This window comes from Telmatherina bonti (assembly GCF_933228915.1).
Source record: "Telmatherina bonti genome assembly, chromosome: 24".
Classification (NCBI taxonomy): Eukaryota; Metazoa; Chordata; class Actinopteri; order Atheriniformes; family Telmatherinidae; genus Telmatherina; species Telmatherina bonti.
In genome coordinates, this window is record NC_136633.1 from 5115368 (window position 1) to 5126844 (window position 11477).

Consider the following 11477-nt stretch of genomic DNA (forward strand, 5'->3'; position numbering starts at 1 on the left):
TAAAAGATAATCTTCTGCTCAGGAACAAAGTACTTAAAAAACAGCGAATGAAAGACAAGACAGGAGCTGCTGCTCTGATAGATGAGAAGGCTCTAAAAGGCCCAACGAGACCTGAACTCATTTCTGTCAGTGAAATAAACATGTGCGACAAGAATATTTTACCCATTCGCAAAGTTTCAACTGAGAAAGTCCTGAAGTCGAGACTTGTGCCCCCTCGACCTGCTAAAGACATCATCGAGAATAACAAGACCATCCTGCTTAGTCTTTTGTCTGCTGGAAGAATACACCCTCCGTCTGAAGATATAGATAAACAAGAAGCTTCTGATGTTCTGGAAACAGACACTTCCTCATCTGACATGGATCTCAGACAAAAACGTATATCTACTCTGGATCTATGTTCTCTCTGCCAACATAAAGACAAGCACATGAGGAGCCAAAAAAGATACTTGGAGCAAGAAAATGTTCCTGATATTCCAGCTTCAAGTACAAAAGAATATCAAACACAAGATGTGATGACTCAGACTTCAGAGAAGCTTCAGAGCTTAAACGAAGATGAAGGTGTCGAAACTTTGGACGTCAATGACAAACAAGGCATTAAAGACAACATAGGGACTGTAGTACTGAACCTTGAGTCTGTAGGAAGTAAAGACAATGTGGTGACATCTAACGTTGGATCTGTAGGAAGTACAGACGGTGGTGAGACAGCATCTAACGTTGGATCTGTAGGAAGTACAGACGGTGGTGAGACAGCATCTAACGTTGGATCTGTAGGAAGAACAGACGGTGGTGAGACAGCATCTAACGTTGGATCTGTAGGAAGTACAGACGGTGGTGAGACAGCATCTAACGTTGGATCTGTAGGAAGAACAGACGGTGGTGAGACAGCATCTAACGTTGGATCTGTAGGAAGTACAGACGGTGGTGAGACAGCATCTAACGTTGGATCTGTAGGAAGTACAGACGGTGGTGAGACAGCATCTAACGTTGGATCTGTAGGAAGAACAGACGGTGGTGAGACAGCATCTAACGTTGGATCTGTAGGAAGTACAGACGGTGGTGAGACAGCATCTAACGTTGGATCTGTAGGAAGAACAGACGGTGGTGAGACAGCATCTAACGTTGGATCTGTAGGAAGTACAGACGGTGGTGAGACAGCATCTAACGTTGGATCTGTAGGAAGTACAGACGGTGGTGAGACAGCATCTAACGTTGGATCTGTAGGAAGAACAGACGGTGGTGAGACAGCATCTAACGTTGGATCTGTAGGAAGTACAGACTGTGGTGAGACAGCATCTAACGTTGGATCTGTAGGAAGAACAGACGGTGGTGAGACAGCATCTAACGTTGGATCTGTAGGAAGTACAGACGGTGGTGAGACAGCATCTAACGTTGGATCTGTAGGAAGAACAGACGGTGGTGAGACAGCATCTAACGTTGGATCTGTAGGAAGAACAGACGGTGGTGAGACAGCATCTAACGTTGGATCTGTAGGAAGTACAGACGGTGGTGAGACAGCATCTAACGTTGGATCTGTAGGAAGTACAGACGGTGGTGAGACAGCATCTAACGTTGGATCTGTAGGAAGAACAGACGGTGGTGAGACAGCATCTAACGTTGGATCTGTAGGAAGTACAGACTGTGGTGAGACAGCATCTAACGTTGGATCTGTAGGAAGAACAGACGGTGGTGAGACAGCATCTAACGTTGGATCTGTAGGAAGAACAGACGGTGGTGAGACAGCATCTAACGTTGGATCTGTAGGAAGTACAGACGGTGGTGAGACAGCATCTAACGTTGGATCTGTAGGAAGAACAGACGGTGGTGAGACAGCATCTAACGTTGGATCTGTAGGAAGAACAGACGGTGGTGAGACAGCATCTAACGTTGGATCTGTAGGAAGAACAGACGGTGGTGAGACAGCATCTAACGTTGGATCTGTAGGAAGTACAGACGGTGGTGAGACAGCATCTAACGTTGGATCTGTAGGAAGAACAGACGGTGGTGAGACAGCATCTAACGTTGGATCTGTAGGAAGAACAGACGGTGGTGAGACAGCATCTAACGTTGGATCTGTAGGAAGTACAGACGGTGGTGAGACAGCATCTAACGTTGGATCTGTAGGAAGTACAGACGGTGGTGAGACAGCATCTAACGTTGGATCTGTAGGAAGAACAGACGGTGGTGAGACAGCATCTAACGTTGGATCTGTAGGAAGAACAGACGGTGGTGAGACAGCATCTAACGTTGGATCTGTAGGAAGAACAGACGGTGGTGAGACAGCATCTAACGTTGGATCTGTAGGAAGTACAGACGGTGGTGAGACAGCATCTAACGTTGGATCTGTAGGAAGTACAGACGGTGGTGAGACAGCATCTAACGTTGGATCTGTAGGAAGAACAGACGGTGGTGAGACAGCATCTAACGTTGGATCTGTAGGAAGAACAGACGGTGGTGAGACAGCATCTAACGTTGGATCTGTAGGAAGAACAGACGGTGGTGAGACAGCATCTAACGTTGGATCTGTAGGAAGTACAGACGGTGGTGAGACAGCATCTAACGTTGGATCTGTAGGAAGTACAGACGGTGGTGAGACAGCATCTAACGTTGGATCTGTAGGAAGTACAGACGGTGGTGAGACAGCATCTAACGTTGGATCTGTAGGAAGAACAGACGGTGGTGAGACAGCATCTAACGTTGGATCTGTAGGAAGTACAGACGGTGGTGAGACAGCATCTAACGTTGGATCTGTAGGAAGAACAGACGGTGGTGAGACAGCATCTAACGTTGGATCTGTAGGAAGTACAGACGGTGGTGAGACAGCATCTAACGTTGGATCTGTAGGAAGAACAGACGGTGGTGAGACAGCATCTAACGTTGGATCTGTAGGAAGAACAGACGGTGGTGAGACAGCATCTAACGTTGGATCTGTAGGAAGCAAAGGTACAATGAAGACTATTGTTGATTTACATGTTTCGAGTACTTGTGAACTTCAGAACCATGAAACCAAACCAGAACCTGAAGTGGATAATCTGTCTCAGTGTGAAAGGACAAGGATGCTGAAGGAAGCTGTGGTCCAGAAAACAAAGGGATCAGTTGGAGAAATGGTTCAGAGTCAAGCAGCCTGTCCTGGACATGCTATAATTAACGGACAGACAAGAGCACCCATTGGTCCAGAGGAAATGTGGATGGGTTTGGACAAGACTGGTCAAGACATGCCACCAGGAGTTGTTGATAATCAGGTTGTTGCGGCTGAATTCTCAAGAATTTTTTCAGAAATGCTAGTATCTCTTCACCGGTGGACCTCGGATCTGGAGAAAACACTGAGAACCAGGATTATAAATGCATCCAGCAAACACGATGCAGGAGAACGGGAAAGTGTGGGGTGTGTGATGGATCCCAGACTGTCTGCAGAGGTGGAACAACTCCCAACGGGTGTAGTAGAACAAAGTAAAACCCCAAATTATCCTAAATGTATGGAATTGTGTCCACCTGGACATTCTGCATCAGCAAGAGGCAGTTTAGCCACCGGGGTGTTAAAAGAAACCTCTGGTTCTACAGGAGAAATGTGTCCAGTCTTTCAGGATCATCCTATAAATGGCCAAAAAGGACAAGCTGAGGAAGGTGTAAAATCAGCAGTCAGCGCTATCGCAATGTTCAGTCCAGTTAGTCCAGTTGATCTGACAGAGGAAATCAACTCTGAAGAATTTGTGTTTATTGAGTCTTACTTTGCTGAACCTCTGAAGTCCAAAGTCCAGGGTCTGAATAGAAGTCAAGCGGCGCCCGCACCTTCCCATGTTGGCCAAAGCTCAAAGGTCAGGAAGCTTATTGAGTTGACAGCTGAAGAAATCAAGGCCATGGCTGTTCCAGAACTGGTGCTATTGAGCCTCCAAGAAGGAAGACGGCTCAACGAGTCTTTGGGGTCCAGTGCTGGTCCTCTGGAGGAGCTGCCGGTTGGAGATATGGACAGTTGTGAGGAGGCTGATGAAGAGATCCTGAAAACAGAGTCGGCACAGATACACAACGGGGTGGAGGCTGCAGCTGAAGACATAGAAGTAGTTCCAGCGTTGGACAGCGTGAAACGTGAAGATCTGGGTTCAGGCAGCAGGAAGGATGAAATGACAGACTGTAAGGTCTCATAAACCTCGATGACCAGCCCTTAATCAAAACTCAACAGTAGTGGATGGAACAGTCATATAATCACATTTAGGTTTCCTTACAATTTTCTTACATGTTACAATAATAAAGCTGCTAAAAATCCACCAAAATGGGAATGAAGCTCCAGTTTAGCTGTCTTTCATCTGTACATCTGTTTCATCTGGCAAATCAATGAAGTGACCAATAAAATATGAGCTGATTCATGTTCCTGTAAAGTTTCACTTTCTTGACACGATGTTGGATGATTTTGTCTACGTTGAATTACAACACCTTACGGTAAGAAAAAACAGTTTTTAACCACTTTATTATTTATTTTTAGATTCTTTTCAGCTAAATATGTTAACATTGAAGATTAATTCTATGAAAACCAAGACTGACAACAATCCGGTCCAGGTGTTCGGTCGGACATTGTGTTTTTTATTACTTGAGAGGACTCCGCTGAATGAATAAAAATGCATCAAACCTGAACATAAAGATTGAACTGTTACAGGTGATGGTAGGAATGTAAATCAATCAGTAAATTGAGAGCTTCAACTTTTTGTTCCTTTCATTCTTTACTGTGGTGGACCGGTGGAGAGTCCACATCCCTACAGACGCTGCACCGATACTCTTGTCAAGCTTTTGGTCTGCTTCTGTATCAGAAGACATGTTGGTGGGATTGAGGAGATAATCAAAGTATTCCCTTCTCCAACCCACCCTCCTGAGTCAAGGTTAGCTGCCCGCCATCCTGACTGAACATCTTGTTGATGATATAAAAACCTGATAATGAGCCATTGACTGACTTGAGTCAGGTGTGTTGAAGTAGGGTTACCTATAATACGTGCAGGGCAGTGGGCCTAAAGGACAAGGATTAAGAAACACTGTTGTATGCATGGTGGCATAGTGGTTAGCACTGTGGCCTCACAGCAAGAAGGTCGCTGGTTCAATCAGTGGCCTTTCTGTGTGGAGTTTGCATGTTCCCCTCCTGTATGCCTGGGTTCTCTCCGAATACTCCGGCTTCCTCCCACCGTCCAAAGACATGCATGTTAGGTTAACTGGTTACTCTAAATTGCCCATTGGAGTGGGTGGTTGTTTGTCTCTCTGTGTGGCCCTGTGATGGACTGGCGACCTGTCCAGGGTGTACCCTGCCTCTCACCGAAAAGACTACTGAGATAGGCTCCAGGTCCCCTGCTACCCTTAATCAGACTAAGCATTGTTATGGAAAAAAAGTCTGTCAATGACGAGGAGTCTGGTTCTGAAGTGAAAAAGATTACAAAGTTTATTGAACAGAAAATAAGAAAGAATAGAATAATAGAAATTGCAATTTGAAGAGACAGTCCAGCAAAAACAGCAACAGTTTGAAATGCTCTAGCCCAAACCTTTTGCCTCCAAGGGCCAAACTGAAAATGATCCAAAACACTGCAGCTTTACAGGGTGAAACACAAGTACATTTATAAAGTTATTGTAATTAATGTTCCATAGCTAATACGGTTTATTGTTTTCCTATCATGGGAAATAAAATGTTACATAAAAAACCAATATGGCAATAGAACAATAAAGTCATAGTTAGAGGAGCAAGAAACAATAATTACAGCCACTAAACTGCAACCAAGTGCAACATGTCAACTAGAAATAAGTTCATGTTGAACATAGGGTGACCAGATCTTCTCTCACCATATGTGGGACAAAGACTGAAAATGTGGGACAATGTGAGATTCCACTCTGCCATGACAAAGTTGAAAAAAAACAAAACAACGTTCTATTCTGCTCTTTGGTAATAAAATTACTAACCAAACATCACAAATCTGTGTTTATAAAGCCTCCCTCTGAGGAGCATGTTTTTTGTGACTTGGATTTTTGTGCCATTTAACATCATATTCCCCGCCGTGTGACACGGAAAAATGACTTTGACAAACCCTCCTACAGTCTCCTCGAACAGGTTTAACCTAGGAATATATGCTTTCCCAGTCTTTGTTGTAACTTCACCTTCTTTTTATTCTTTGCTGCAGTCGTCTCCCTGTCCTCCACGATCAATCTGTGTTTTTATTTATTTATTCATTTTCGTTAGTGGCTGCACCGGTGCGTAGATGTGCATTAAGTCCCGCCTCCTAGTTTGATTGACATGAGTGTAACTCAAATCAGCAGGCGGTGTGATGTGACAGACGTCAGACAATTAGTAAAAGCCAGTTTTGTTTTGTTTTTTTCCTTCACAAAAGTGAAGACTGGTCGTAACAATGCGGGACAGCGCCCCGTTTTGTGGGACGTGTGAAAAGTAATTGAAATGCGAGACTATCCCGCACAACGCGTGACATCTGGCCGCCCTAGTTGAACAAGGCAAGTTGCTGATACTTAGTGGGGCACATGAAGTTGATCTTGGACATTACCAGTCTCTCCATGTTGGGTTGCACCTGGCTCACTGACCAGGTGAGGATGTCATTGAGTCTGGACTGATTGAGGTTCATGTCACAGAGCTTGATGAGTCTTTTCATCAAGCTCTGTAGGGTATAAATATGAACAACGACTAGCGGGCCAAAATCATAGTGCTGGCAGGCCGATTTGGGCCCGCGGGCCCCACTTTGGGCAACCCTGCTCTAACTGGACACTGTGTAACTAAGCCTAAGTCTTATGTTCATCATGACCTTTTCAGAAAGCCCACAAAGCCATAATCAGAAATGAATATATGCTAAGAACTATGAAATATATGAAAATCTAAGTTAAAACACAACATTTCCACAACAGCGGTTTGGATAATGAATGTTGTTGAGGATGTAACATGCTTTCGGTGTGGTGATGTCAAAAAAACAAAACCTGTGTTAACCAAGATTATCTGCACATTGGAATCTCTTTAGATCATCTCGTTTTTCAAAGAGGTTAAACTGGTTAAACTGAGGTTAAACCAGTTGGATACAAAGCCAAACTGGTTTGGAGATGAGCTTGTTGGGATCATTTGTGTTTGTGCAAACGAAGCTGCAGTAAAAGCTGTGAGTAGGTTCTAGGATACGTTAGATGAAAATTTTGACCTCGTAATGGTGACATAATGTTCTGACTTGTGGAATATTTCGTTGCTGCATTTCAGAACTGCGACTGAAGAAACTGTTCGAGGAAAGGGAAAGTTTACGAGATCAGGTGAGACGAGACCTCTGTGGTTCTGTCGAGAAAGGTTCACTGGAAGGTGTTTGAACTGTGTTGATGACCGTGTGAACAGGTAAGGCTGTTGAAGTCTCAGCTGGATCAGAAGCACAGGAATGAGACTGACGGAGTCCACAATCCAGAGGATGATGGTCTGGAGAATGGGATGGACTCCCATGTGCTGGACCTGCAGAGTGAGTTCCTGTTTGATACGGCCAGTTGTCAGCTGGAAAACAATCTCATTTTGCTTTGTTTCTTTCCTCAGGAGATGCCAACAGACAAATCAGTGAACTCAAATTCAAACTAGTGAAATCTGAACAGGAAGTTACGGCTTTGGAACAAAACGTAAGTTTTACTTTTTAACTTTTACCAACTTTTTTATGCCGTGATATAAAATAATGTCTCATGAAAGATGTGTAGAACACTGGCAGAAAGAAAAAGGTCAAATGTTGGGGTTTTTGTTCGTCTGAACATGTGACGGGTCATAAAAACCCTCAAATATCATGAAGTTTTCACCATTTGGAGCTCTTTAGTTTCCTGTTGTCATGTTTCCGCAAATCCCAGCAGGTTGATCTGGTTTAGAAGATAAATGCAGTCATTAAGTCTCTAGCTGTGAGACCATGGAACCAAACAGACTCTGATGCTCCTCAGGTGATCCGTCTGGAGGGTCAGGTGAGTCGCTACAAGTCTGCGTCTGAAAACGCTGAGATGATCGAAGACGAGCTGAAGGTGGAGAAGAGAAGACTGCAGAGAGAGGTGCGAGAGCCCCCGTGTGTTCTGTGGATTTGGCAACTTCCTGTAATTCCTTCATTTTTTGATGGTTTTGGCTCTTCTGTTGCCATGTCTGCAGCTGCGCTCAGCTCTGGACCGGATCAATGAGCTGGAGGTCAGTAACAGCCACCTATCCAAGCGCCTGGAGAAGATGAAGGCCAACCGGACCGCGCTGTTGGCCCAGCAGTGATCTGTCCTGGGGAGGATCCTGCAGCAGAGCGCTGATGGAGGTCGATGAGGCAGGGAGAGAAACGTTCTGGATGGTCTGTGATGTGGTTCTGATCCACAAGCTTCTGCAGAGGTCTGGAATGTGCATGAAGACCATCCAAATGATCTTTATCCAAATCTGAAAAGCCTCAGCTCGGTGTGCAGAAGCAACAAATCCTGGATCAGAACCTCGACATTTTGTCCGAAGCTGGAAATGTTTCTTCGTCTGGAATATCTAATCCTCTCTGCGCTTCCATCAGAACAGCTGCTTTAATGAATGTCTGAACATCTTCACCATCGAGGAAGATCTCTTCCGTAAAACTCCTCATCTTCATCCTCCAGATTAACTTGGCCGTTTCCATTGCTCTCCCGGATGTCAAGCAGAGGGATGAAAATCCACCTCCGATTCGAAAGGCTGATGTTTTACCAGCTGGACTGTTGCATTTGATCCAGCTAACAATCGATCCCAAAGGAATGATTTAAAGATTCTGCAGGAATTGTTCCATTCAACATTCCTGGGGAGTGATCTATGAGTCCTCAGGAATCAATACTTATCAATCAGTTTCTCTGAATCTTTAACAATCCCACAAGGATCATTAATAATTCTCCAGGAATCATTAATCATTCCATGCAAACCTTTATTCGTTCTTTAGTAATCATGAACAATCCTACTGGAAGTATTGGGAATCCCACAGGAATCATCGGGATTCCCACAGGAATCATTGGGAATCCCACTGGAATCATTGGGAATCCCACAGGAATCATTGGGAATCCTACTGGAATCATTGGGAATCCCACAGGAATAATTGGGAATCCCACTGGAATCATTGGGAATCCTACTGGAATCATTGGGAATCCCACAGAAATAATTGGGAATCCCACTGGAATCATTGGGAATCCCACAGGAAACATTGGGAATCCTACTGGAAGTTTTGGGAATCCCACAGGAATCATTGGGAATCCCACAGGAATCATTGGGAATCCCACAGGAAACATTGGGAATCCTACTGGAATCATTGGGAATCCCACAAGAAACATTGGGAATCCTACTGGAAGTTTTGGGAATCCCACTGGAATCATTGGGAATCCCACAAGAAACATTGGGAATCCTACTGGAAGTTTTGGGAATCCCACTGGAATCATTGGGAATCCCACAGGAAACATTGGGAATCCTACTGGAAGTATTGGGAATCCCACAGTAATCATTGGGAATCCCACTGGAGTCGATCAGACAGAAAAATTAACCAACACTGATGATCTGGTGTTGTCCTAGACTCTCATCCAGGTGAGATTCGGAGAACTTGACCCGACAGCCGGGATGTAACATGACCTGCTTGGAAATGTCTGTAATCAATCAATGAGTCTATTAATCAATCAACCAGTTAATGTGGAGTTTAGCAATTGGTTTTATTGGTCCTTGTTGGTAGGTAACAATGGAGGTTCTGGATCAAACCCACAAAAGCTGCAGCCTGAAACTGCTTCCAATCTGGCTTGATCAGGATCAGTATGAGATTGGGAGCTGCATGGCTTTATTGATCAGTGTGACGGCTATTGGCAGAACTGTAATAAACTCTTGGAACCAGCCTCTCCTTCTTATTATAACCACTCTGGTGCAACATTTTCAAAATTTCATTAACTTTGACCTGGTTTAGACTGATGAAGACCATATCTGACCTGGTTTAGACGGATGAAGACCATGTCTGACCTGGTTTAGACGGATGAAGACCATGTCTGACCAGGTTTAGACGGATGAAGACCATATCTGACCTGGTTTAGACGGATGAAGACCATCTCTGACCTGGTTTAGACGGATGAAGACCATCTCTGACCAGGTTTAGACGGATGAAGACCATCTCTGACCAGGTTTAGACGGATGAAGACCATCTCTGACCTGGTTTAGACGGATGAAGACCATCTCTGACCAGGTTTAGACGGATGAAGACCATCTCTGACCAGGTTTAGACCGATGAAGACCATCTCTGACCTGGTTTAGACGGATGAAGACCATCTCTGACCAGGTTTAGACCGATGAAGACCATCTCTGACCAGGTTTAGACGGATGAAGGCCATCTCTGACCAGGTTTAGACGGATGAAGACCATCTCTGACCAGGTTTAGACGGATGAAGACCATCTCTGACCAGGTTTAGACGGATGAAGACCATCTCTGACCTGGTTTAGACTGATGAAAAACATGTCTCACTTGGTTTAGACGGATGAAGACCATCTTTTTTGACCTGGTTTAGACGGATGAAGACCATCTCTGACCTGGTTTAGACGGATGAAGACCATCTCTGACCTGGTTTAGACGGATGAAGACCATCTCTGACCAGGTTTAGACGGATGAAGACCATCTCTGACCTGGTTTAGACCGATGAAGACCATCTCTGACCAGGTTTAGACGGATGAAGACCATCTCTGACCAGGTTTAGACGGATGAAGACCATCTCTGACCAGGTTTAGACGGATGAAGACCATCTCTGTCCTGGTTTAGACGGATGAAGACCATCTCTGTCCTGGTTTAGACGGATGAAGACCATCTCTGACCTGGTTTAGACGGATGAAGACCATCTCTGACCAGGTTTAGACGGATGAAGACCATCTCTGTCCTGGTTTAGACGGATGAAGACCATCTCTGTCCTGGTTTAGACCGATGAAGACCATCTCTGTCCTGGTTTAGACCGATGAAGACCATCTGTGACCAGGTTTAGACGGATGAAGACCATCTCTGACCAGGTTTAGACGGATGAAGACCATCTCTGACCTGGTTTAGACGGATGAAGGCCATCTCTGACCAGGTTTAGACGGATGAAGACCATCTCTGACCTGGTTTAGACGGATGAAGACCATCTCTGACCTGGTTTAGACCGATGAAGACCATCTCTGACCAGGTTTAGACGGATGAAGACCATCTCTGACCTGGTTTAGACGGATGAAGACCATCTCTGTCCTGGTTTAGACCGATGAAGACCATCTCTGACCTGGTTTAGACGGATGAAGACCATCTCTGACCAGGTTTAGACGGATGAAGACCATCTCTGACCAGGTTTAGACGGATGAAGGCCATCTCTGACCTGGTTTAGACGGATGAAGACCATCTCTGACCAGGTTTAGACGGATGAAGACCATCTCTGACCAGGTTTAGACGGATGAAGACCATCTCTGACCAGGTTTAGACGGATGAAGACCATCTCTGACTTGGTTGAGACGGATGAAGACCATCTCTGTCCTGGTTTAG

The 11477-nt window shown here is 44.9% G+C and overlaps 1 protein-coding gene across 1 annotated transcript in view; it reads left to right on the forward strand.

Annotated features, from left to right (window-relative positions):
• lrrfip1b (leucine rich repeat (in FLII) interacting protein 1b) overlaps positions 1–8275 on the forward strand; it is a gene marked incomplete at its 5' end in the record, with an annotated part of 34544 nt that extends 26269 nt beyond the window's left edge. The window contains 5 exons of the mRNA XM_079263773.1: positions 7211–7260; positions 7340–7457; positions 7529–7608; positions 7915–8019; positions 8114–8275. Of these exons, the coding sequence (XP_079119899.1) occupies positions 7211–7260; positions 7340–7457; positions 7529–7608; positions 7915–8019; positions 8114–8224 (464 nt within the window). The 3' untranslated portion in view covers positions 8225–8275. The remainder of the gene's footprint in view (positions 1–7210; positions 7261–7339; positions 7458–7528; positions 7609–7914; positions 8020–8113) is intronic.
• Positions 8276–11477: the final 3202 nt, after the last annotated feature.